Source organism: Rhipicephalus sanguineus, chromosome 4 (genome assembly GCF_013339695.2).
Source record: "Rhipicephalus sanguineus isolate Rsan-2018 chromosome 4, BIME_Rsan_1.4, whole genome shotgun sequence".
NCBI classification, from domain to species: Eukaryota; Metazoa; Arthropoda; class Arachnida; order Ixodida; family Ixodidae; genus Rhipicephalus; species Rhipicephalus sanguineus.
In genome coordinates this window covers 91,601,994-91,624,272 of record NC_051179.1, presented here as the reverse complement: position 1 = coordinate 91,624,272, position 22,279 = coordinate 91,601,994, and the positions used below count along the sequence as shown (strand labels likewise).

At 46.8% G+C, this 22,279-nt stretch overlaps 1 protein-coding gene across 1 annotated transcript in view; it reads right to left on the bottom strand.

The window, feature by feature from the left end:
- Positions 1–270: 270 nt before the first annotated feature.
- Positions 271–22,279, bottom strand: part of LOC119391391 (uncharacterized) — a 68,093-nt gene continuing 46,084 nt past the window's right edge. The window contains exon 6 of the mRNA XM_049415273.1: positions 271–344. Within this exon, the coding sequence (XP_049271230.1) occupies positions 271–344 (74 nt within the window). The remainder of the gene's footprint in view (positions 345–22,279) is intronic.

The window sequence follows — 22,279 nt, the reverse complement described above, 5'->3', positions numbered from 1 at the left end:
GCTGAAAAAAAAATTTTTATTTGATAACGAACTGCGATTTCGTGCTGTGCAGTCATATGTGCACAACATACAAAATTATCAGGAAAATCGGAAACTTCAAATATACACCGTTTTTTGATCTTTCGTGGAATCGCCCTATTACGACATGTTGCTATCGCAATCTGTGCTTCGCCTTTTCGGCGAAACAGATTATTTCCAAAGTTCAAGGGACACATTTCTCACCCCACCAACTCTTGAATATACCTCCCCCCCCCCCCCGCGCCACGCCGTTCACACACCGCCGCCGGCGATCTTGCGACCGACGCACAGGTCTAGATGAGCTGTGAGATGCGATGGTGGGGGAGCTGCGATGCAAAACCGTCTGAAGCTTTAAATATAACAGTGTAGATCTGTGATGTAACCGTGTGACAACAGTGTGACCAGCGTCATGACGCTGTAGGATGTGTCCATATAAGAACGAACACGACGTCCTGGTCACCATTGCCGATTTTCATGAAATTTGCTCTAGGCGGAGGTATCAGTCCACTAACAATGATTTAGAAGTTAGTTTCGCCAAAAAAATTTTGGTCGCCTGAAAAATATATGAGTTTTAGTCGCACGCGCCCCTTTCCGCCAATTTCTCAATTTTCGGAATTTGGGCGCACGTAGCGAAGAAACGGGGCACGTTTAGGTCCCAATATTTATTACCACCGAAGAACAAGTGAAAGGCAATCTTGTGATTATTTTGTTTACTTTTGGTGTCCAAACACTGCTGAGTGAAAAAAAAATCACAACATAGTACAAACAAAAAAAAGCCCCTGTATTTGCGGAATTTATTGCTGCATGCAAGTTAAACTTTGGACAATGAGACTTTTGATATCTCCACTTTCTTGTACAATTTTTTTAGGGATTTAAGGCGCACCGTTCTGCTACAGAATTGTGGTGAAACGTATGGGGTTTACCAAAAATGCCAAAGTTCGAAAATAGTTCTCAAATTGGCCATTTTAAATTTTCATTAAATATTTGAAATCAAGAATGTTGTCTACCAATCTACGTAAAAAAATGTCATAATATTTGAGTTACTAACAAGTTATAATGCGTCAAATGTGAACAACTCAGCCTAGAGGCCGCGCCATTAATTACGTACTGCAAATCGGATGGATGCAAGTTGTTCAGTATAAACGTACCTGACATAATGACGAAGCAACCCATACAAAAGAACAAATGCGCATTCAGATTGCACGGTGCGGCGAGCTTTCTGTTGAGGTCAGCCACCTTGAAAACTTGACTAGACGAGTCCTACACTCTAAAAACTGAAACTCCTGCAGTGAGAGTTATAGAGCTGTGTTACTCCCACGATCTCGTTATGCTCTCTCTCATGGAGGCGCTTTACTCTCTTTTGGCCAGGAGGAGTGAAAAGCCCTTTCACTCCTCCTGGCGAAAGAGAGTAAAGTGCCTGTTTAACTTCCGGATCTCACGAGAGAGTAAAAAGGTTGTTTTACTCTCTTGCCATATAAAAGCTTGTTTCAAAGCTTGGTTTAGTCTTGCAACTCTCCAAATATAACAAGCTGTAAAGAAAGGTTTGTGCAGTCTAATATCTTTGGCAGTAGCTCAATCGATGAAGTGACGGCGATAGATTCCTCGTCAACTTATCGCGACGAAAACCGCTGACATGCACAAAGAATCTGCGATCATAAATGTACGCGATTATACTCACACGTACGCACACTCTGAGTCAGGTCCTAGTTATTAACTGACTAGAGGCGGCACGCCGCAGCGTACGCAATAAAATGCTGTGGACAGAAAGCACGAGAAAAAAAAAAATGCCCCCACCTCCCCGAAGGGAATCGTGACGAAATGCGAATGCATTTCTTGCGCCGAGAGTACACGGCGCAGTAATTTTAATGGCGTAAATTAATGACGACACGAGGATTCGTACCGTAACCATTTATTTACACATTCATCAGCACCTGTTTGTGTTGTCATTGTACCTGACGGCCATAATCTCAGCCTTGTGGTCGCCGTTGGTATATAGTACACTCTACCATTGGCGTTTCACAGCGGCGTCTCGAGCACACATTTCTTCTTGAGAGGCGCCCAGCCAGCGGACGGGAGAGTGGGGCGCAGGGAGGAGAGAGAGCGAACGGCGAGAGAAGGAGCGGCGAAGCACTGCACCCAATGCCACCTAGAAGAGCGGTGCGGAGCCGGCGCGCGCCCGCGCAAACCGCGGTGAGGAGGCGGAGCGCGCGCAGTCACGTGGGGTGTGACGTCGCTGCGCCGTTGCTACAGACGCTCCTCGCGCCGTTGCTATGGGACGGCGGATTCAGGGTCGCTTATAAAGTGCATTCGCACTTAAAAAGAAAAAAAAAGGGGGGGGGGGACTCTTAGTTTCGCCTTTAAAACGCGACAGCGGTATTCGTACACACGCATGGTCGCGCGCGCGCACACACACATACACACACACACACACTATCGCCTTCTCAATCGCTAGCTTGCCTGCGCTTCTGGATGGGAGACGTATACACAGTGCCGCAAGGAAAGATAAAGTGCAAACGCCCTCTCTCTCTTTGCATCTACCTCGACTTTTCGCTGACGACCAGCCACCGCTGCTTTTTCGCTCAGAAGCAATGACGCCGACGCCGCCGACACCGGAATTTCTGCGAGACGAGCTCTTTGACGCTATCGCGTCCAAAAAAAAAAAGATATATATAAACGCGACTTCCTTGAAGCAGCCGCTAAACGGGAGGGCTGTTACATGAGCCGCCGAGAGAAACACGATAACGCAACCTTACGACGCAGGCACGCAGGCGCGAGCGAGGAAAGACAAAATAAAAAAAAAACAGACACACACACACACACACACACGCGCGCGCGCGCACCAGGAGAGGAGAAGCGTGCGTGCTCAAGTCGAAGTCTCGCCGTCGCCCGTCGCTGCCTTCGCCATTTTCTCGCGTTGCCCGGTCATCGAAGTTTCCGAATTGCTCAGCTGTGTCGGCTGTGCGTGCCCGTGTCCTGTGTGTGCGCGACTCTGATCTCAACGCTGGACGTGAACGGCATTTAGCGACGGCAGTGCAACATCGCGTACTGTGAGCGTGTTCGTGTTGGTTTCATGATGGTCTGAAGACTCAAGCGTGCTTGCACCTTCGTGTATTCGTGTTCGGCGGCACCTGGTTAGGCACAGTCGGAAATGCGAACGGTAAGTGGTGCTTCTGTGTTCTCAGTTTCGCGTCGCTTACGTGTGTAGTGCTGCACAGTGTGTCGCGTGGAAAGTACAATAAAAAGCAGAATGGAAAAGCATTGCGCGCACATACGTGTGATGCCTGATGCGCGTTTAAAAAGCTTTTGTGAAGGCACACGCTTCGCACGGCCAGTCTATCGAAGAGCGGGTACGCCTCAATGAAGACAATTTGTGCTATACAATTTCTTTGCTTGCCATAAAGCGTGAATGCGGCAGCGTGCTTTCAGAAAATATAAACAAGCGAGAGGCCGCGGTTATCACTCCGTCATGTGTGCATTAAGGCTAACTTTTGTTTTCAGTTGATTCAGTTATTGTAGTTGTCAGCCTCGGTTGTACGATGGTTGCGGTGCTCGGCTGCCGACCCGAAAGTCGCGGCTTCGATCTCGGCCGCGGCGGTAGCATTTCGGTGGAGGCGAAACGCTAAACGCCTGTGTACTCTGCGATGTCAGTGCACGTTAAAGAAAACAGATGGGCGCGAAACTTCCGGAGCCCTTCGTTGCGCCCTTCACTTTTTTAGAAAAACGCCCATTTTCATAATTCATTTTCGGTAAAACACCCCCCTCCATCAGAATTTCGCTCCCCGCCTTCCCCTGTGGCTACGGGCCTGGCGTACGCTATTACAAAACTTCTTAATATTAGTAAGTGGGAATACTTTTCGATAACAATTTTTCATTGCGCACTTTGTTCGTCTCTAAGACAAAAAAAGAAACAGCATACCATATATAGGGTAATAACGTCATTAGGTTGGACTAGAACGAATAAATTATGCTGCAGAGATATGATTATGGCCATAATATGTGAAAGTTGTCTGCTAAGTGACAGCGTTTATGGTGAAGCACGTGCATTTTACGATATTGTCACTTAATTCGTGACAATTTTGTGACATAATTAGTGACATCTTGAACTTTCCTGAATTTCATGTGGATATTCTCATCGAGTTGAAGATGTGCGAGCTGTGCCAGGCTTATTCAGTCACATCAGTGCAAGTCAGCTCAATGCAATACTGATGGCAGAGGGACAACAATTTAAAAAATGTGACTCTCATAAGACTATTATGAAGCTTTGAAGCAAGGCTATGCAGCCATTAAACATTATTACAGTTAAAAAAAACTAATGTTCAGCAAGAACAGAACACCTTTCGTCATTTCTTATGGTTTACTTCTTTAAGCCATATGTAAGCTTCCTACCTTCATGCTTCTTGATGAATGTGAATATTGTGTTCAGTGCAGCACCAGAAGCAGTAGACAATGGCACGCAGGTCACCAGATGACTATATCGCAAATTCTCAAAGGATGTGCTGTTGTGCACCTACTCCTTGCTGTATCATGCTTTGTTTTGAGCTCTTTCATTAGCATGATACACGGCAAACAACTTTATTTATCAGAAACTCAAATGCTGTGTTTTTGACGAAATTGTAGGTGTGGAGTGAACTTGAAACCACAAGTATTTGCTTTCTAGTCTCGCACAGGCAGTGAAATTTGTGGTTGGCTGTAGGTTTGCTGTAGGTTATGAATGTTTGTGCAGTTGGCAACACTACACTACTGAACTTGATGTGTATATTTGTAAATGCTGCAAGACTTAAAATGAAGGAAGGAAAGAAAGAAATAGATGGGAAGACAGGCAGGTTAGCCACTTCTCAAACTGGCTGGCCATGCTGTGCAAAGGAAGAGGGTACGAGGAATAAAGGATAATACAAAAGAAACTTTACAGAAAAAGAACAAAGCAGGAAAGAAGAGTATGATGCCTTGTAAAGTCTGTCTCTAAGCTCACTTTTGCGTAAGAAGCACAGCAGCACTTTCAATGCCAACATCAAACGGGAGCAGCAATGAAAAAGCTCTGGAATCTGTTTTCCCTGAGATTAAAAAAAAACGCTTTATCTACACTGCCAGTTTTGTATTATGTACTGAATTAGTTCTTGGTGTTCGAGTGCATTAGGATAATAAATTTAGAGTTAAAAGATTGTTACATGCATGGACGTCTAACTGAATTTATGCCGGTTATCTGAATTAGGCATTGGTGTGCTTTACAGCTGTTTAGTGCAGCATGAAATAGTGAGTCACTGCAAAAAATCTGTACATTTTTTTTTCTTTGCAGATGGTGCTCAAGATGGCACATGCAACGCTATGCAGCTGTGGACACCAGCAGCTTGATAAGAACTCTTGAAGCTCATCTGGATGCTTCACAGAACCTGGGTTGGTAGGAGTAATCTCGTTAGGAGAGAGTGATCAAATAGAATCCATTTCTGAATTGTGCAATGCATACCTGTGTTTAATGAAGCAAGTCATTGATACATTGGAAACATTGAGAGTATCACTATTTTGAGTCCAATGTCATGGTAGCTCTTATCTCAGTCATCCGATACAGTATGCAGAATCTGCACCTGCACTCTGTCACGCCTATAACGCTATATTGAATTTACAGTGGAGTGCCTCGATAATAGACACCTGTAGCATGATATTGACTGTATTGTGAATGATTCATAGTGTTCCTGGCGAAATGGTCAGTACTTATATAACGGCAGTGCTAAGAAGACAAGGACAAGAAAGTGCACATCAAGAGCGCTTACTCACAACTGAAAGCTTTATTGCCTAAACTTGAACCTCGCCTATTACCCGCCAACTAGTTCACATTCCCGTTTTGCTTCAAACGGTCAGTATTGTGATGCATTACCTTAACAATGAAGTGGCATATACATCGATATACATTGAAGCTCACTAGCGCATTGTTATTATGGTGTTTAACTTTATTTTTGTGTTCGGTAGTTGCAAAACCGTTCACAATTTGCGGCACAAATGTTAGTCCTGTTGTGAGTCACAACAGGACTAACATAGGATGGGCTGCATGCGCCTTGTGATATAAGTTATCACTGTTAGGAAAATTTTTACATTCATTTCCACTTGATAGTTATATTAATTGCTTGTCTAGTTTGTGTTGGCTAGGGGAGATTTAAGGTAACAGCAAGCAGTAAGCAGCATCTAAAATTTTCAATATGCACGCATTTCATAGTTGGCAGAAGCAGGATGGTGCAGTGCTTACAGGCAGGTGCTATGTGCACAGCTGGTTTAGTCCGAAGTGCTGTGAGAAAGACAACATCTAGATGTTGCTTTGGCATAAACAGAGTTTTATATTTAAATGTAAATAAAAAAATCGAGGCTGTCCACTGTGGCATGCCTCATAAGTACTATATATCTATATTTTGTCCCGTCTAGCCTAGGATTTTAAATTATTTGGGAGAACTTGCACTAAGTTTTGAGAATAAATGAATTATTTTTGTAATAGGAGTTGCCTCCACAAAGCAACAAGCAACACTGCACACTAGCTATTGTACCTTGTTCTTTTGCTAGGCGTAAAAAAACATGGCAGCAAAACATGGACAAGCAATTCAGCCTCGTCTTTCTGTATTATAATGCTGCGTCTTTCTAGATATTACAAGAATGAAAGTGTGCTGCACACTCACTGCATATCTCACAAGAAAATACTTGGCAGCTTCTTAATTTTGTATTTTTCTGCTTTTTCGGAAAAGTCTGCAGTAAGAGAAGACAAGTGGGTATTTTGTATGGATGCAGAAAGCTTAATGGACTTCTTTGCTTGATATCTTTCAGGAAGACTGAACACTTTTGGCAAAGCAGCAACAGTTCTGGCCCACCTGTTTGTCTACAAGACGGTCTCTTCTGTGAACACTCCTGTGCCTTACAGTATACTATACTGATGATCTTGTACATCTCTCAGTATTTAGGATTGTCAGCACTTGGACTGCTGCACTGTGTTATGCACGGTGCTGAGTCCAAACTTTCCAATAACAGTGTGCATTTGAAAATTTTACATGGCTTGAAAAGATGCTGAATGTAAACTCATTTAATTTACTAAGCATGGTTCTTGACTGTTTTACAGCTGTTATTTATTCCCTGTTCAATTTTTATTCAACCTCATGGCATGTCCAGTCCTTGGCTCTAATGTGCCAATCCACCACTAGTATTGATGGGCAATTTTTAATTCAAAGCATGTTATTGCCTAACTCCGAGGTAACTTTCCTGTCACGGTATTCGCGGATTCATTTTCAATGTGGCACTTCTGCATGAGCCATAAATTGAGCTGTTTAAGGTGACGAGGAACCAATTTTCCGGTCGCATTTCATGGCACTAGCTGGCATGTAAATATTGTAACCATTGGTCTACTATTTATGCATAATAATACGGGTGAATAGGGTTGCGAAATAATGCCATGTTCCAAAGCTTAACTTTATAAATTTACATTATTTCTTAAAAATATGTGAATAAAGGCGACTGTGTTTACAAACCTTGGCAGATGGATCTGTGGTCGACACCACAGGTCTTTATACAAAACGTTGAACTGCACAATCATGCGTAACATGTTTTCATGCCTGAGGGCAAACTAATGCAATATATAAGAAAAATGGTACACCACCATGCCTAAGTGTTGCAAGCCTTTATTACTTATCGAGTTGCTTTCATGTGTAAGCAGACACCAAGTTCTCTGTGCATCAGGGGCATAGGCAGAAATTTTTTTCGGGGGAGGGGGTCGTCTCCTTGATTTGAAGTGGGAGCCGGGCAGGCAGATGTGTTCAGTTGTCATTTTGGGCTCTGTATGCAAAAAAAATTTCGAGTGGGGGGGGGGGGGGGGCGAGGGAGACCCGGTGTGCCCCCCTGGCTACGCCACTGCTGTGCATGCCATCTCTTTGGATTGTACTTGCATACTGGCATTTCGAAGTGTATGTGTCTTGCTTTGTGATGAATTTTCGAACTATACTTTCATAATATTTTACTGCTGTGAATTAGTGCTCAGGTTGCATTGTGTACGTTGTTTCATCTGTTCAATAATGAGCATAGGTTCTGTGGTAGATGAAAATGTATAATTTACATTGACATTGTGAATGTTATTGTTTTGATTCTAATAAAGTGCCACAACCAGCATTTATTGTATCATTTGAAGTTTTAAGAATTTGTAATGCATTCAAACAAAAAAGTCCTTGTACATGTAAAAGAAATTGTTCAGGCTCTGATATATAGGTCGTGGTTCTCAGCCATGGATGTTTTGGAGACCCCTTGTGGACTGGTGGAAGTGATGAGGGACCCCTTGCAGTGAGAAGGAGGGGGGGGGGTGAGGGCTTATAAATTAGCACAACATGCAGCGTGAAATAGGTGCCTTGCGTTTCTCCGTGGCAAAGAATGGTCAAACTAAAGTGCCACGCCAATTCAACCTCAACAGCTTGTCACTAAGTTGTGCGATCTGCCGCCACATTTCAGCTGTTTGTCGCTACGCTTTCTCTTCAAATATGCAAGCCTGGGAAAGCACATGTGGTAGAAAATTGCAGTAAAAGCTTTACAGCCATCTCATGGAAAGCATAAGTCAGCTCCGCCGCAATGCATAACTGTTATGCGGTGAAGCAAAACAAAAAATAGTGGGGGCCGCTGTCATTGGACATATTGTTTCTTCAAAAAAGGCGTATTTTCTTTTTTGTTCGAAGATGCGTGTCGCGGACCCCCAGAAATGGCTTCGCTGACCCCCCCCCCCTTTCTTGAGAACCACTGCATGCTACAGATAATGCTTGCGTTACCAGATGGGTTTAACCGATGACTCTTGCAAAACATCGTGCAAATAAGCGACAGGCAGTAAACGGCAACAGATCAACTGTGATCGAACATTGATGGGTTGATCATTTATCAATGGTCGCATAATTTGTAGATTTGGAATCAACTACATGGCACCCACTTTTTTTCAGTTTTTATTTATCTGCTGCACTCATGTTCGTGCTATGTGTAATCCTGAATCACGAAAAAGTCAAGTTGTGTCCTGCCGTGACAAAAATATCTTAATTAAAATGACACCTTATTTTCTGAAGAACAGCTGTTTCACTGAGGCGTACAATAATGCCTTTCTTTTTTCATAGGTACTGCACAATCTCTTCAGGAGTAGTGCCAACTACACGCGGACGTTCGCAATACAGAGGCGCAACAGTATTATCTTTTCTATTTTAAGGGAGACATATCACTCGCGAATTAATGGACATCTTGCTTAACCTTGGTGGACGCCTTCGACATACATTTTAACGGCGGCGTGATACGGAAGAGTAAAGGTTACTTAGTAAAAGGTAGCTAGTCTCCGAGTATAAAAGCAATTAAATACTGACTATGACTAATTCAGAAGCACTGTATGTCGTGCTTCAGCGCGCGTAAGTGCTCATCACGCAAATATTCGTCTAACTGCTCAGAGGTGCCGCTGACCCTGCGTGCAGATCGCAACAGCACCTACACGCGCAATAAATGCACATGCTTGTATAGGTGCACGCTAAAATACCCTTGGAACTCTGACATCGACGTATGTAACAAAAATATGCGACATATGATGGTCTTCGAACAGCTGAGAACGCACTGCCGACACTTGCAGCTCGCGGCAAAAATAACCAAAACTGCCCCAACAGCACACGCTCGTAGAATACACATACGTGAGTTTCGCTATCTAAAGGTACTTTTCACGCCGGTATGAGCAAATTTTTGGGCGAGCGAGACATCCACGATGTATGGTGAACACACAAAAAACACACGTTTATCATTTCTCTTGCGGCACGACAAACGACGAACAGAAGTCGGAGCTGAAGGTGCTAACGGTGGCCTTCGTGAGTTCATGGCGCCGCGCTAACTATTTACTAACCTAATCCACGCGCAAACACACGCCGATGATGCAAAAAAAGAAGTAGCAAGCTCCGCCCTCACGTTGCAAACCACTTTGTAAATATATAAGGCCGTGAAAAGTCAACGAAGCACGCGGTGGTTCTGTGGCGTAGTTGTTAGTGTCTGCTTTCGGTGCTTGTGGTCATGAGTTCGATTCCTGTGTCGTGTGCGATTTGTATGTGTTGTCATATGTGCGTGTTTACATTGATGTCCATTTTCTAATTACCCCTAGAGATAAGCATTACAGAAATTATTCCGTGAAACCCTGTTGAAGTGCCAAAATTTTTCGTTTTCGCAGCCGCTTTGTGTGCCGTAGCTGCCGCCACGTCAAGTTGCGCCAGCTATGGAGGATAAAAACAACTAACCGACACATAATGTATGACCTTCGAGATTCCGGGATTGTCACTCGCTAAGCCTACATCGTTGATTATTTGAGTATGGCTCTCGAAAACGGTGCCGAATCGACACGAATACCTTGCTATCGAAGCTTAAGGACGTGAACCTAAAGCAAATAAAAGCATCAGTTCGGAGATAACGAGCGACAGAGCGCGCGACGGTCACTTGATAGATTCGAGGTGGGCGGCAATCGCTTTCGGCGGCGCGGCCATGTTTACCGGGCGTGCGTATGCGCTGTTCACACGCGGTATTCCGGTGCAAAGCATTTTGCGTATAGCGGTGTGCCGGACAGACTAAAATCCTCTAATGTATGCGTTTCGGTTGCGAGCGCTCTACGTGTTTTGGTTGCGTGAATGTGTGCGCGTATGAATGTGCCATTTTCTGTGCTCGATTAATTTTATTTCAAAGCTGTTTCAACGTGATAGCTTTACTCCCTCGGAGGAGTGCTTTCACTCTATCGCAGACGGAGTACTGTACTCCATGAGGAGGCGTTGAATCACTCCATGTCTAGAGGGAGTTGTTTCACCCCGGAAAAGGGAGTGCCCAGCGGGACAAGCCAAAACTCTCACAAAGGGAGTGCCCCGACGCCCTTTGTTGTAAGAGTGTAGCGGTGGCCGGTCAAGGCGTCAGGCGCTCACATTGCCAGTGCCACTTCGACGGCGGGCGAGCTCCGCTTGCGCGTGAAAAAGACGCCCAGAGTGTGAAAGAGATCTGGAATGTATCATTACAAAATGTAAAAGCTGTTAGTTGCCAACAAATCTCACATTATGCAACGAAAACTCTCCCGGTAGTTTGCAGTGAGCGCATCCTGTGCTGCCCGCTTTGTGTTCCTTCCCATCTTCTGATGGCCTCTAAATAAGTGGGTCTACACTATCAGCAGCATATGACACAAAAGGCCAGCCTGCTACATGAAAAGTAAGCTGTCATACATGCTCATGCTGGTCGAACGACTGAAATTGCAGTTCTGCTTCTCGTGCCGGAACGCTGGATTCAGCCGAATGTTAACAGAAATGTGTCTTTTGATTTAATAAAGAGGCCATGACACGGCCGCTCAATTATTTGTCGTTTAATAAAAAATAGAAGTAGATATTGTGCCTATACCTACACGAGAAGTTCACTGAAGAAAGATATTTCAGTCTAAGATAAGCCGTAGAAGTCGCCGGCTATAAACCCCGCCCATCGCGGGCGACCACCATTTTGCCATCATGTGCTGCATCGAGCGGAGTCGCTGCAAATGGTTCAATTTCAATGCCAAGCGGAAGAAAGCTTTAATAGCCCGATTACACGGGCAGCTGACCACGGAACGAAAGCGTTCGCCGGAATGCAGACGCTCGCACGGCAAGCAGCTGATTACGTTAAGACCCTCGAGTGCGCCAGTGTTGCCCGACTCTCAGGCAGTATCTTTTCAAAATATTTATAAATTACGTCCTCGACCATATGCGATAAAATTTCGCCGGTCTGCTTGTGAAGGCAGAACGACTATCCCACATAACACAGCCTACGATCGTCAAGGCGGTGTCATGGCCCAGTTTAATGTATCGCTAATACATTATTGTATTCTTGTGTGTGTCTACAGACATGATATTCAACGCAAGCAGCGTGGTCATCACGATATACCAGCAGAGGAAGAAATACAAGCGTGCTGTACTGAAGGCGCTCACTGCAAAATTGCCGGCATAGTTTGTTGGCAATGAACAGCTTTTACTTTTCACAGTAATACATTCCTTCTCTCGTTTGCCCTCTGTTTTTACGCGAAAGCAGAGGTAGCGCGCAACCTAAGCGGCAGTGGCAATGCAGCCTCGAGCGGTCGCCGCTACGCGTCGTCTACTCACGTTTGCCAAGCGGCTGATCACAAGGTAGGCTGGTCGCACCATGCAACCCGGATGAGCATATGTTATTTTGGAACAGCTGCTGCGTTATTATGCCGCATACAATTATTTTGAACAGCTTTTACCCGATAAAAGGACTTGCGGGTTAATATAATGCAAAGATTTCCACACTTTTTTCTTCCACAAAGTGACAGACCATACCTCCATACCTCCATACCAAGTAACTTGATATCGGCACAAGCTCATATGAAGTTACTGCTAAGCTGAGTATTACACACGTAAGATGAATTTCTTATGGTTTGATGCACAAATAAAACCAAGTTGGTTTCAGTGGTAACATCACATTTAATGCACTTTTTCAAACGCTGGACCAGCCTTCTAGTAGTCCACGAAGCGTGGCCGTGTACATGAGGCTGAGCACGTTAAGTGCCAAACTTGCTTAAGACACAACCGAAACAAATATGCAAGCATTGCGAAATGAAAAAGAAATGCCTGAAAATCAGTAAACCCAGCATTACTCTGGGTTGTCCAATGATGGGGCATGTGCGCTGAGCATGATGTCTGATATGTGCCCTTGCGCCTCCGAGAACAGACAGTATGCTAAGAGGATTAAACAATGACCAGCTAAAACGCATCAGCACTATATTGTGTCTTGTCGACCAAGAGTAACGGCATATACATATAAAGGGCGCAATAGCAACTAGAGTTAACGCCTCAAAAATTTGTGACATGCAGAACAGTGTTGCTGCTTCCAGAACACAGTTAGCTGCTGTGCTTCCTTCATGACAATGTTAAATAACAGCAGATGTGTTACTGTCAAGCAATAATTTTGTACAATGTTTCATTTTACTGTACATTATTAGCTATACAGCAAACTTTATATTTCATCTCCTGGCTGCTCCCACCCTCCCACCTTGTGATTATGAAAGACCAGCGAAGGTGTTAAGTTTTCGCTCTTGACAGTGTTTTCCCTAGCAACTTCATCAGGTGCCCCATAATGACCATATTCGCCACTGCCAAGGGTTAAGAAACGTGCGCACATGTGACATTAACGAAAGGCGCGGCTACAGCAGCTTTTCCTCAACGACATTTTATTTTGAAGAGGCGCTCCGGTATGGCAGGGTACACGTAGCCTGTAGCAATAATAATTCATGGGCTTTAACGTCCCAAAACTACGATATGATTATGAGGGACACAGTGGTGGAGGGCTCCTGAAATTTCGAGCACCTAGGGTTCTTGAACGTGCACCTAAATCTAAGCACGCGGGCATCGGGCATTTTCGCCTCCATCGAAAATGCAACCGCCGCGGCCGGGATTCAATCCCGCGACCTGCGGCTGTGCAGTCAAGCACCATAACGACTAGACCACCCTGGCGGGTACACTTAGCCGTTGGTGGTGGTGAACCAAGTCACAACTCCCTTTAAGGGACACTAAAGGCAAATATTAACTCGACGTTGATTGTTGAAATAGCGGTGCAGAAACTTGTCGTGCTACTTTTGTGCCAAGGAAGTGCTTATTTTGAAATAAAATCACGTTTTAGTGGTCCGCATCGCGTTAGCACACTTCAAATCACCCGCCTGAACGCGCTTTCTCACGTCACTGTTGCCGTGCCCAACGTGGCCCGCCTTTACTGTGCGGCGGTGTGCACTGGCGGCGTGCACCATTCGGGCATCCGGCAACATCACATGCATGCGGCATTTTGTCGAACTTTCGGTCAGAGCGACTTTCACGAGCGCGCAAAACACACGCCGCAGTACGCGATACTGAAACTACCACTGAGACGCGACCGCGTGAGCGAAGCAGGGCGTCGGGCGAAGCGCAGTTCGGTGAAAAAGGAACCTTTGAACCACGCGCGCCGTTCCCCATGGCAACGACCAACAGGTTCTTTTTCCATGAATCAAACAGAAACGAACAAGCACCATTTTATTACGTCTCTTGATGAAGGGAAGGTTCCTTTTTTATTGCAGCTAGTTTGATTACGAGTGATGAGTTGTAGTCGGACTATCTCACGTCATCGGGATCATTTCCAAAATTTCCCGCTCGTGGCGCTCATCGTGTGATACATTTAGCTTAATTTCTCGGTAAGTAGGGAACTGCTGTTGATAATATGGCCGTTTTAGACGTTGTCATACACTGAGCTTTCACTCTGACATAAATAGCTATTTGCCTTTAATGTCTCTTCAAGCAACGAGTCACCACATGCCCCGAGCACTGGACCTTGCTAGGGGCCATCCGAAGACACTGCCGAATCGTCGCCACCACACAGTCACGCTGCACTTGGGTCACGCACGCCGTAGACGGTGGGAAGGTGTCCGGCAAACCACAGACGATCACAGACACCGCACGGGTAACCATACGGAGTCCGGACGAACTCCCGTGGAAATCTTGCCGAGGCTCCTAGGAAACGGTCATCTGGGTTGGAACCAATTGGCCGACGGGCATTTTAGGCTTCGCAATATTGATGATGGTGGCTGACAAATCGTTTGCGCTTAGCGTCGTTGACCCGGTCTGATCAGTCGCGTTAGATCGGTGGCCTAGACACGTCGCCTCGGTGAGATCGTGTGACCACGCCATGAGGAAAATTGTTTGTCGACGCGCTCGACGCAGTCAAATAATTTCCTGCATCCTTATTCATTTACAGATTTGCTGTACAATATTTTTCACAGGATAAGCTATACCCGCTGCGCAAGCCCCGCCACGGTGGTCTAGTGGATAGTGCGCTCGACTGCTCACCCGAAGGTCGCGGGATCGAATCCCGCCCGCGGCAGTTGCATTTTCGATGGGGGCGAAAACGTTTGAGGCCCGTGTACTTAGATTTAGGTGCACGTTAAAGAACCCCAGGTGGTCGAAATTTCCGGAGCCCTTCATTACGGCGTCTCTCATAATCATATCGTGGTTTAGGGACGTTAAACCCCAGATAGTATTATTATTATTAGCCGCTGAGCACGGATAGCGGCGGGAACAGTCGTCGGCCGTCGAAAAATCTGATCCGCGGTTAGGCGCGTTGGCATTTACACATGCTGCCTCGAACATCCAAATTTTATGGCTGGTGGCCGTGCTAGTTCCAGAGTAAACTCAACCGTTCGCATTAACGCGCTCAAGCCTATCAGAAGATTCTAAAATAATCTGGAAGGTTCCCAGACATTCGGGAGCGGTTTGCGAAAGGCAGTGGTTATACAGTGTAAAAAGCACGAAGTATTAAAACAATTAAACACAAGCGCTACGCGTCTCCAGTTAGCGCAGCATTGTTCTGAGCCGTATAGGACATGCCAGAATATTTTTTACAATCCACCATGCTCGGCGCTTAAAGACTGCTTATTCAACTTTTTAAAGTTTCGATGTTTCTGAGCGCTCGCTCAGAAACATCGCATTTTTCAATTTATGGTAAGATAACTCCCTTGTTTCATTTATTTTCGGCGTTTCTTTAAAGCGCGCGAATTTTAAAAATACCACGCGAGTGCCGCCTAACGCGCGGCGCTTTCAGTGCCTTCAAATGTAAGTTGAACGAATTATCAGAGGCTGCTCCGTGCACGAAGTTCCATTTGGCAGGCTATCAGTGATTGCGATAGACGTTAAATAATAGTAAGGGCGTCCCGTCTAAAAGATTCTACGAAAGAATGGCCCCTTCGTCCGAGTGAATCATTTATCTCAGTTGATCACCTGGCACCTTATTCATTTACAGTTTCGCTGTACAATATTTATCACAGGATAAGCTATACCCGCTGCGCAAGCCCCGCCACGGTGGTCTAGTGGATAGTGCGCTCGACTGCTGACCCGAAGGTCGCGGGATTGAATCCCGCCCGCGGCAGCTGCATTTTCGATGGGGGCGAAAACGTTTGAGGCCCGTGTACTTAGATTTAGGTGCACGTTAAAGAACCCCAGGTGGTCGAAATTTCCGGAGCCCTTCATTACGGCGTCTCTCATAATCATATCGTGGTTTTGGGACGTTAAACCCTTTCGACCCTTTCACAATGTGTTTCTTCGTTGGGGCCAAAAGAAACGAAAAAATGCCTACGTTGCATCAAATGCTGACAAAGGTCTCGCGTGGTATTCGCTCCGTGGCTGCCGCGTTTTTGTTGAATTTTTTGTTGTTGAAACGATGCTGCTTTTGTCGCTGCGTTAGTGCTCCTTTTGGCGTGGTACAGAGCCACGCCTGCACCGGCCACGAAAAAGCTTCGTCAGCCACGACCAAGCCAACAATCGTGCTTTCCCATCAGAAAGACCCAGGGTTGGCTTAGCAAGGGGGGGGGGTTGAGTCGTCGCCGGCATCGGAGCTTACACCATTTTCGGTACTGCATGCGTATATATACATGCACACATACTAGCGCACGTACAAACATACATAAAGCATGGTTGAACCCCCCTTCCCACCAAAAAAAAAAGAAAGAAAGGAGGAAAAATTGGGAGTGTCGAAGCATGTAGGTAAGGGCGTTTCAGCTCCACTAACCTGAAACCTATGGAGGGGCGAAGCATGCAGTCTGCGCCGGTGTTTCTCACATCAAAATCGCCGCTAATGGGCAATGAGAGACAGAAGAAACGTTAGACACAGAGACCCGCAGTCCGTTTTTAGTCAACGTGCAAGCTGGGAATCTTTATTGTTCAACTACGTACAAGAGAATTCTCCCACCGGCACTATATTGCAGGTCAAGATCCAGTGCCTATATATACGGAGTGGCCGGTGAACGGTTTTGCAGCGCGAGAAGTCGGTTTCTTCTATCAAGAAACTAGCATGCAGACGCTGCCTGTGTCAGCATTGTCTCACGCGGGCGATGGCGCGTTTTCGTTCTTTGCGAGCTGATAGTACAGCATTTATCGCAAAAAGAGCGTTGCCATAGTCAATGCGTGCCGTTCGGTCTCTTGCAACGGCAAAGGTGTGATTCGAGAACCACGAGGAGGAGATGGCAAGTTGGATACTTTGAAGCAAAAACTTTGTAACTTATTTGAGAAGCCCATAGGTCAAAAGCCGGCCGCGAGGAAACGGGTACCTATCCGCGGTCAGACACCCGCTGAACCATAGGTATCGTACATTCAGGACGTGCTAGTTCTTTGGCATAAAGACTACAGTGTCATGCCGCAGTCAGACAAGGTTGGTCACGTGCTGAATGGTATAACGGCCGATGTGTTCAACATATTGCTGTGCCAAAATTGTGTAGCCGTCGACGAAATTATTAAGCAATGCCGTTAACTCGACTATCGAACACCGCTGCGACCTCCTTATGCGAATATTGACTGACCGCTCGTTCCCAGTCGTCGCCGGAATCGGAGCTTACGCGAAACGTGAATCGTCCGTCAGGAGATTGAAGTAATCACCCCTGCTCTTACCAACAACGACCATGGCGATTTTCACGTGCCCTGAGTATCCCTAGTCGAGTCCATTGTACGGGGAACACTTCGCAATTTGGGCTTCGCTGTCTGCGCCATTGCTCAGTCTCGGTGAAGTGAGTTCCGTTCAAGGTCGCTGCCTCCCTGATGATCGCCGCCCCACTAACCACGGTTCTGTAAGACGATCGGCTGATCTCTTTAAGGGGACGCCGTATCGGCCAAGCCGCAGGGAACAGTCACAACCACAGCCACCGTTTCAAGCCTATCGAGTCATACAATCTCGATGCCAAGCCTACGCCGCACAGCCACTCGCCGTCGCCCCGGGTTCACCAGTCCCACTCGCCGACAGCGCGCGGCCCGTCTCCTTCCCCTCCACGACGACATCCGACCTCACCGCAGGTGATGCTGCATCTTCTAACTTTACCTCATATCTTCTCATACTTGCTACGCGACGAAACTGAAAGTTGACGTTGATTGCTTAAGTAATTGTCAAATCGTTGATACTGTGCAAGGTTTTTGCCATGAGTGCTCAACTGTCGCCGCTTGAAGAAAGGGTCACTCCCGCCGCTTCTGGTATTATGTCACGGGTGGTCATAGGAATGTGCACAGCACGCAGTCTCATTGCGGGTACCACACACTTGTTTTGTTTGATGTTCTTGAGCAGTGCCCAAATGACGCCATTCTCGGATTACGTTCCTCGTCGACCCAATTCACGATCATTGACTGTGCAACATTTCGGGCTGTTGGCCCTAAATGTTGCTGTGCCACATCTTTGTTCGATTAGGTTAGCTTAGGTCACCACACAGGCTAGGTTACGTTTGGTGACCACATGACCCCAGCCTGCCAATGTTGAAGCTTCCGGGACACACCGCTTGTACTCTGTTCGGTTGTCACTGTGAGCCGCCATATGTGTTGCCTTGACCTCACCTCTTCCTGACGGCGTATACACAGTGTCTTCATTAGTTGGCTTGCTGTTGGCCACAAATGTTGCTGTGCCACATACCCACGTTACTATCGCCGACAACCACGTGCCGCTTTCGCTCCTCAACTGCAGTAACTCTACTCAAGCTCTCCCACAAAGCATTTCATTGGGAATCATGTCAGCGCTTGATGCATGTGGCACCGTGACATTAGACGCTGAAACTTGTTTTTCTCTTATTGCAACCAGCCCAGCAAGTGGAACCTCCGAGGAAATCCCGAGAATGATTTCTCCTGTTCGTCCGCACTGTGAAGTTGCGGAAATCACCCACCTTCTAACGACCTACAGGAATATCTTCAACTTCGATGTTTTTCGTTTAGGCCAAATACATACCGCTGATCCTAGTCCTGTCAGGTGGCGACCGTAATGTGCGTCGCATTTCGAACGCAAGGTCATACAACAAGAATTCGGTAAGATGATCCCGAAAAAAGTCATAGAGGACCCCTCAAGTTTATTGGGACTCCTCAAATCCGTGGGCGTCACTTGTCATCTTGGTCAAAAAGAAGGATAGCAGCTTTACGTCGGCTACTGCACCTTACGCAATACAGTAGTACGCAAAAATGTATACCCTCTGCCACAAATCGGTTACGCCCTTGACTGCCCTCATGGAGCGAGATACTAGTCATTCATACACCTGCGCTCGGGTTACTGCCAGATTTTCGTTGACGACTTGGACAGAAAAAAAAACTAATTGTAACACTGGACGGCTACTATCAGTTCAAAGTTAGGTTTTTTGACTGCAACGCCCCGACAACGTTCGAACTCATGACGGACTCTCCTTAGTGGCTATGCTACCTAGACATTTCACTTTGCTTGTTCTTGTGAGCGCTACCTCACCTAACCTTGACAAGATTAGTACTGTAAAAAACTTTCTTTTGGCCGCTTATACCAAAGATGTTCAGGGTTCTGTTGTAATACGCGAGTACATTCGATGCAATTTCGCCACCATCGCCCGACCCCTAACCGACCTTCTCAAAAAAGACGTGCCCTTCACGTGGGGCGAGGACTAAGCGCATATGTTCTCGGCGCTGATAAACTTGCCGACTTCGCCACTTGTACTGCTCCACTTCGACCCATTCGTGACTGCGGAAGTTCGCAGACATGACAGTGGGCATGGAATGGGCACCCTGTTCGACCAACAAGACGGGCGAAACACGTGCTGCATACGCCAGCCGCCTTTTCTAAGTCAGAGCGCAAATATTGGATCACGGAGCGCGAGTGTCTTGGGTTGGCCTGGACTGTCACAAAATCTTTCTCGTACTTGTATGACCGCGCCTTCTCGGTTATTACCACCCACCATGCTCTATGTTGGTTGTCATAGCTCACGGACCCAACTGGTCACCTGGGTCGCTCTGCTAAAGGGCACCAGGAGTATTCCTTCGACGTAATCTACAAATCGGGCAGGCGCCGATTGTGTAGTTTCATTCGGTGGCCACTACTAGCGTCGCTGATCATGATGATTTTTCTTTGCTCGCGCTATATCTGATTTGCGCGACGTCGGCACAGAACAGCATCGGGATGAAACCGTAAAGGCCTGAACACGCGTACGCGTTGCAGCGTGTAAGCGCGTGACTTTTTGACGCGACGCCGCGCCCTCTCACCATACGTGTGTTCAGGCCTTAACAATCAATCAGCAAGTCACCTCTGGACGTCTCGACCCTTCTCTTCACCAGTATATCCTACGCAAGGAAGTTCACTAGCGCCGCAGCATGAAACCAGATGGCCCTCTATTTTCGCTAGCAATTCCCCGACACCCGCGCACTACATCACTTCTACGTGATGCTCCACTGCGGGATACCTCGGCGTTTCACGTACCTTCGACCACGTGCAGCAGCGGTTCTTTTGGTTTGGTATGCATCATCCTGTGCGCCGAAACATCTTTGCCTGCGAGCACTGTCAACGTCGCAAACGTCTTTCTCTCCTACAGGCTGGCCTCCTGAAACCTACTGACATTCCACCGTAGCCATTTTTTCGCGTCGGCCGTCCGTATTTGGCAACAAGTATAGTGCCGTCGCCATTGACTATGCGACCAGATAGGCATAGTCATTGAGCAGAAAGTCTGTGCGCCACGCGAACTAGCTGCGCAACAGACGTGGCGGACTTTCTGCTCAATGACATCATTCTTCCCTAAGGGGCTCCCCTTCAGGTTCTTACGGATCATGTCCACTGTTTCCTTGCAAAGGCCATCGACGAAATCCTTCGTTGCTGCTTTAACCGAACATGAACTTACGACAGCCTACCATCCACAGACTAGCGGTTTTACGGAGCGCGTCAGCCGAACTCTCGCGGGTATGCTATCAGTGTACTTACGCCTCTGCTGATCATTGTGACTGAGAGGCCACCGCACCCTGCGCTACTTTGGCATACAATTTACCGCGGCATGACACCGCCGCCTATTTGCCGTTCTTCAGTTCGGCCTCAACTGTACGTTGCGTCAAATAACAGAGCTCAGCTAGTAGGTATGCAAGTTAATGAGGCAGGGCGTGCAAACAGTGGCACAAGAGAGAAGTCAACACACCAGAAATGCTGAGCATCTCTGGTGTCTTGACCTATCTTGTGTCCAGGTTTGCAAGCCCTATCTCTAACATTCGAGGCGCTCCTTGCTTCTGATCCCTCCGTAAAACCCCTATGCTCAGGAATTCGTTCTCGAGCAAGCATGTCTCGCCGAATCGGCTTACAACCTTATGAATAAATGCAAACTGCGTCCTCATAACTGCGGCGAACCTACCATTCATCATCCTAGAGTGTCGGGCAAGGTGGTTCTCGTTCAAACAGTCAGTACTTTTTCGCTCCTAGTGTAAGTGGTACGCGTATTAAAGGTTGAAGTTCGACGTCCCTGCTTACTATCTTACGCTTAGCTAAGCAGTGATGATGGAATCTTCGCTGAACTTTGAAAGGAAGTCTCAGGCAATTTGAAAAGAAGCGTTCGACTGAACGACAGCGATACGAACATGGGTCTGTAGGGGAAAATTGCCTACCTGAATTTCGCGAAAAGTGCATGACGACACGGAAATGAGAAAATGCGATTAGATGGGTAATCTATGCAAATTTTGCTCTGGGCGCGACTGCAACGGCTGTGGGGGGACCATAAACTTATTCTTAGGCAGTAGCCGACGACAGGCTCTGTGAATCGCAGGCATCCCAGAAAGAGCACTGCGATAACTGACACCACGGGTCGATTACCCTCATGAGTCTATGGTCCTACTCTGGACAGCGTCTCGACACCACGTCTTGTGCCAGTAGCTCCTTTCTCAATGTTCTCCGCATGGTCAACAACGTTGGCTTTGATCACTCTAGTACAGTCTAAAGCATTTTGAAGGTAATTGCGGGAGCGTCGACCGGCCCAGCGTTCCAGGAGCCTTGCAGTGGGTTTCGGAAGAGTGAAAACTGAGAATTCACATTCCTTTCTCCCTCTTGGCTGTTCAATGCTACAACAGTCACCCTCAAGACGAACTCGCCACCATTTCTTTCTACTTTAAGCTCTCCATTCGTTGCGGTCAAGTGTAGACTTCGTTGGCTCTTCGCGGACGATAACAAAGATGCAGCTTCGGAGCGTCCGATTCCTGGTAATACCGAAGAAATGCGTTGCGCGCGATACCATAACTGTCTGTTCCGGAAAAAAACGGCTTCCTCAGGCGTGAATAACCGCAGCTTAAGGAACAGCAAAAAGAGTGGGGGAAGCGTGCCCGCTACCTACGCCTCCTCGAAAGAGGATTCTGGGCCGTGGCGATGTTGTAGTCCTTGCTGGACGCTCGTGCGGTAACCTTCAAACTGCGCTAGACTGTACATCTTCACCCGTGTTCTACTGCTGCACCTGCTACAGATGTGCATGTGTCGCGGCGAAAAC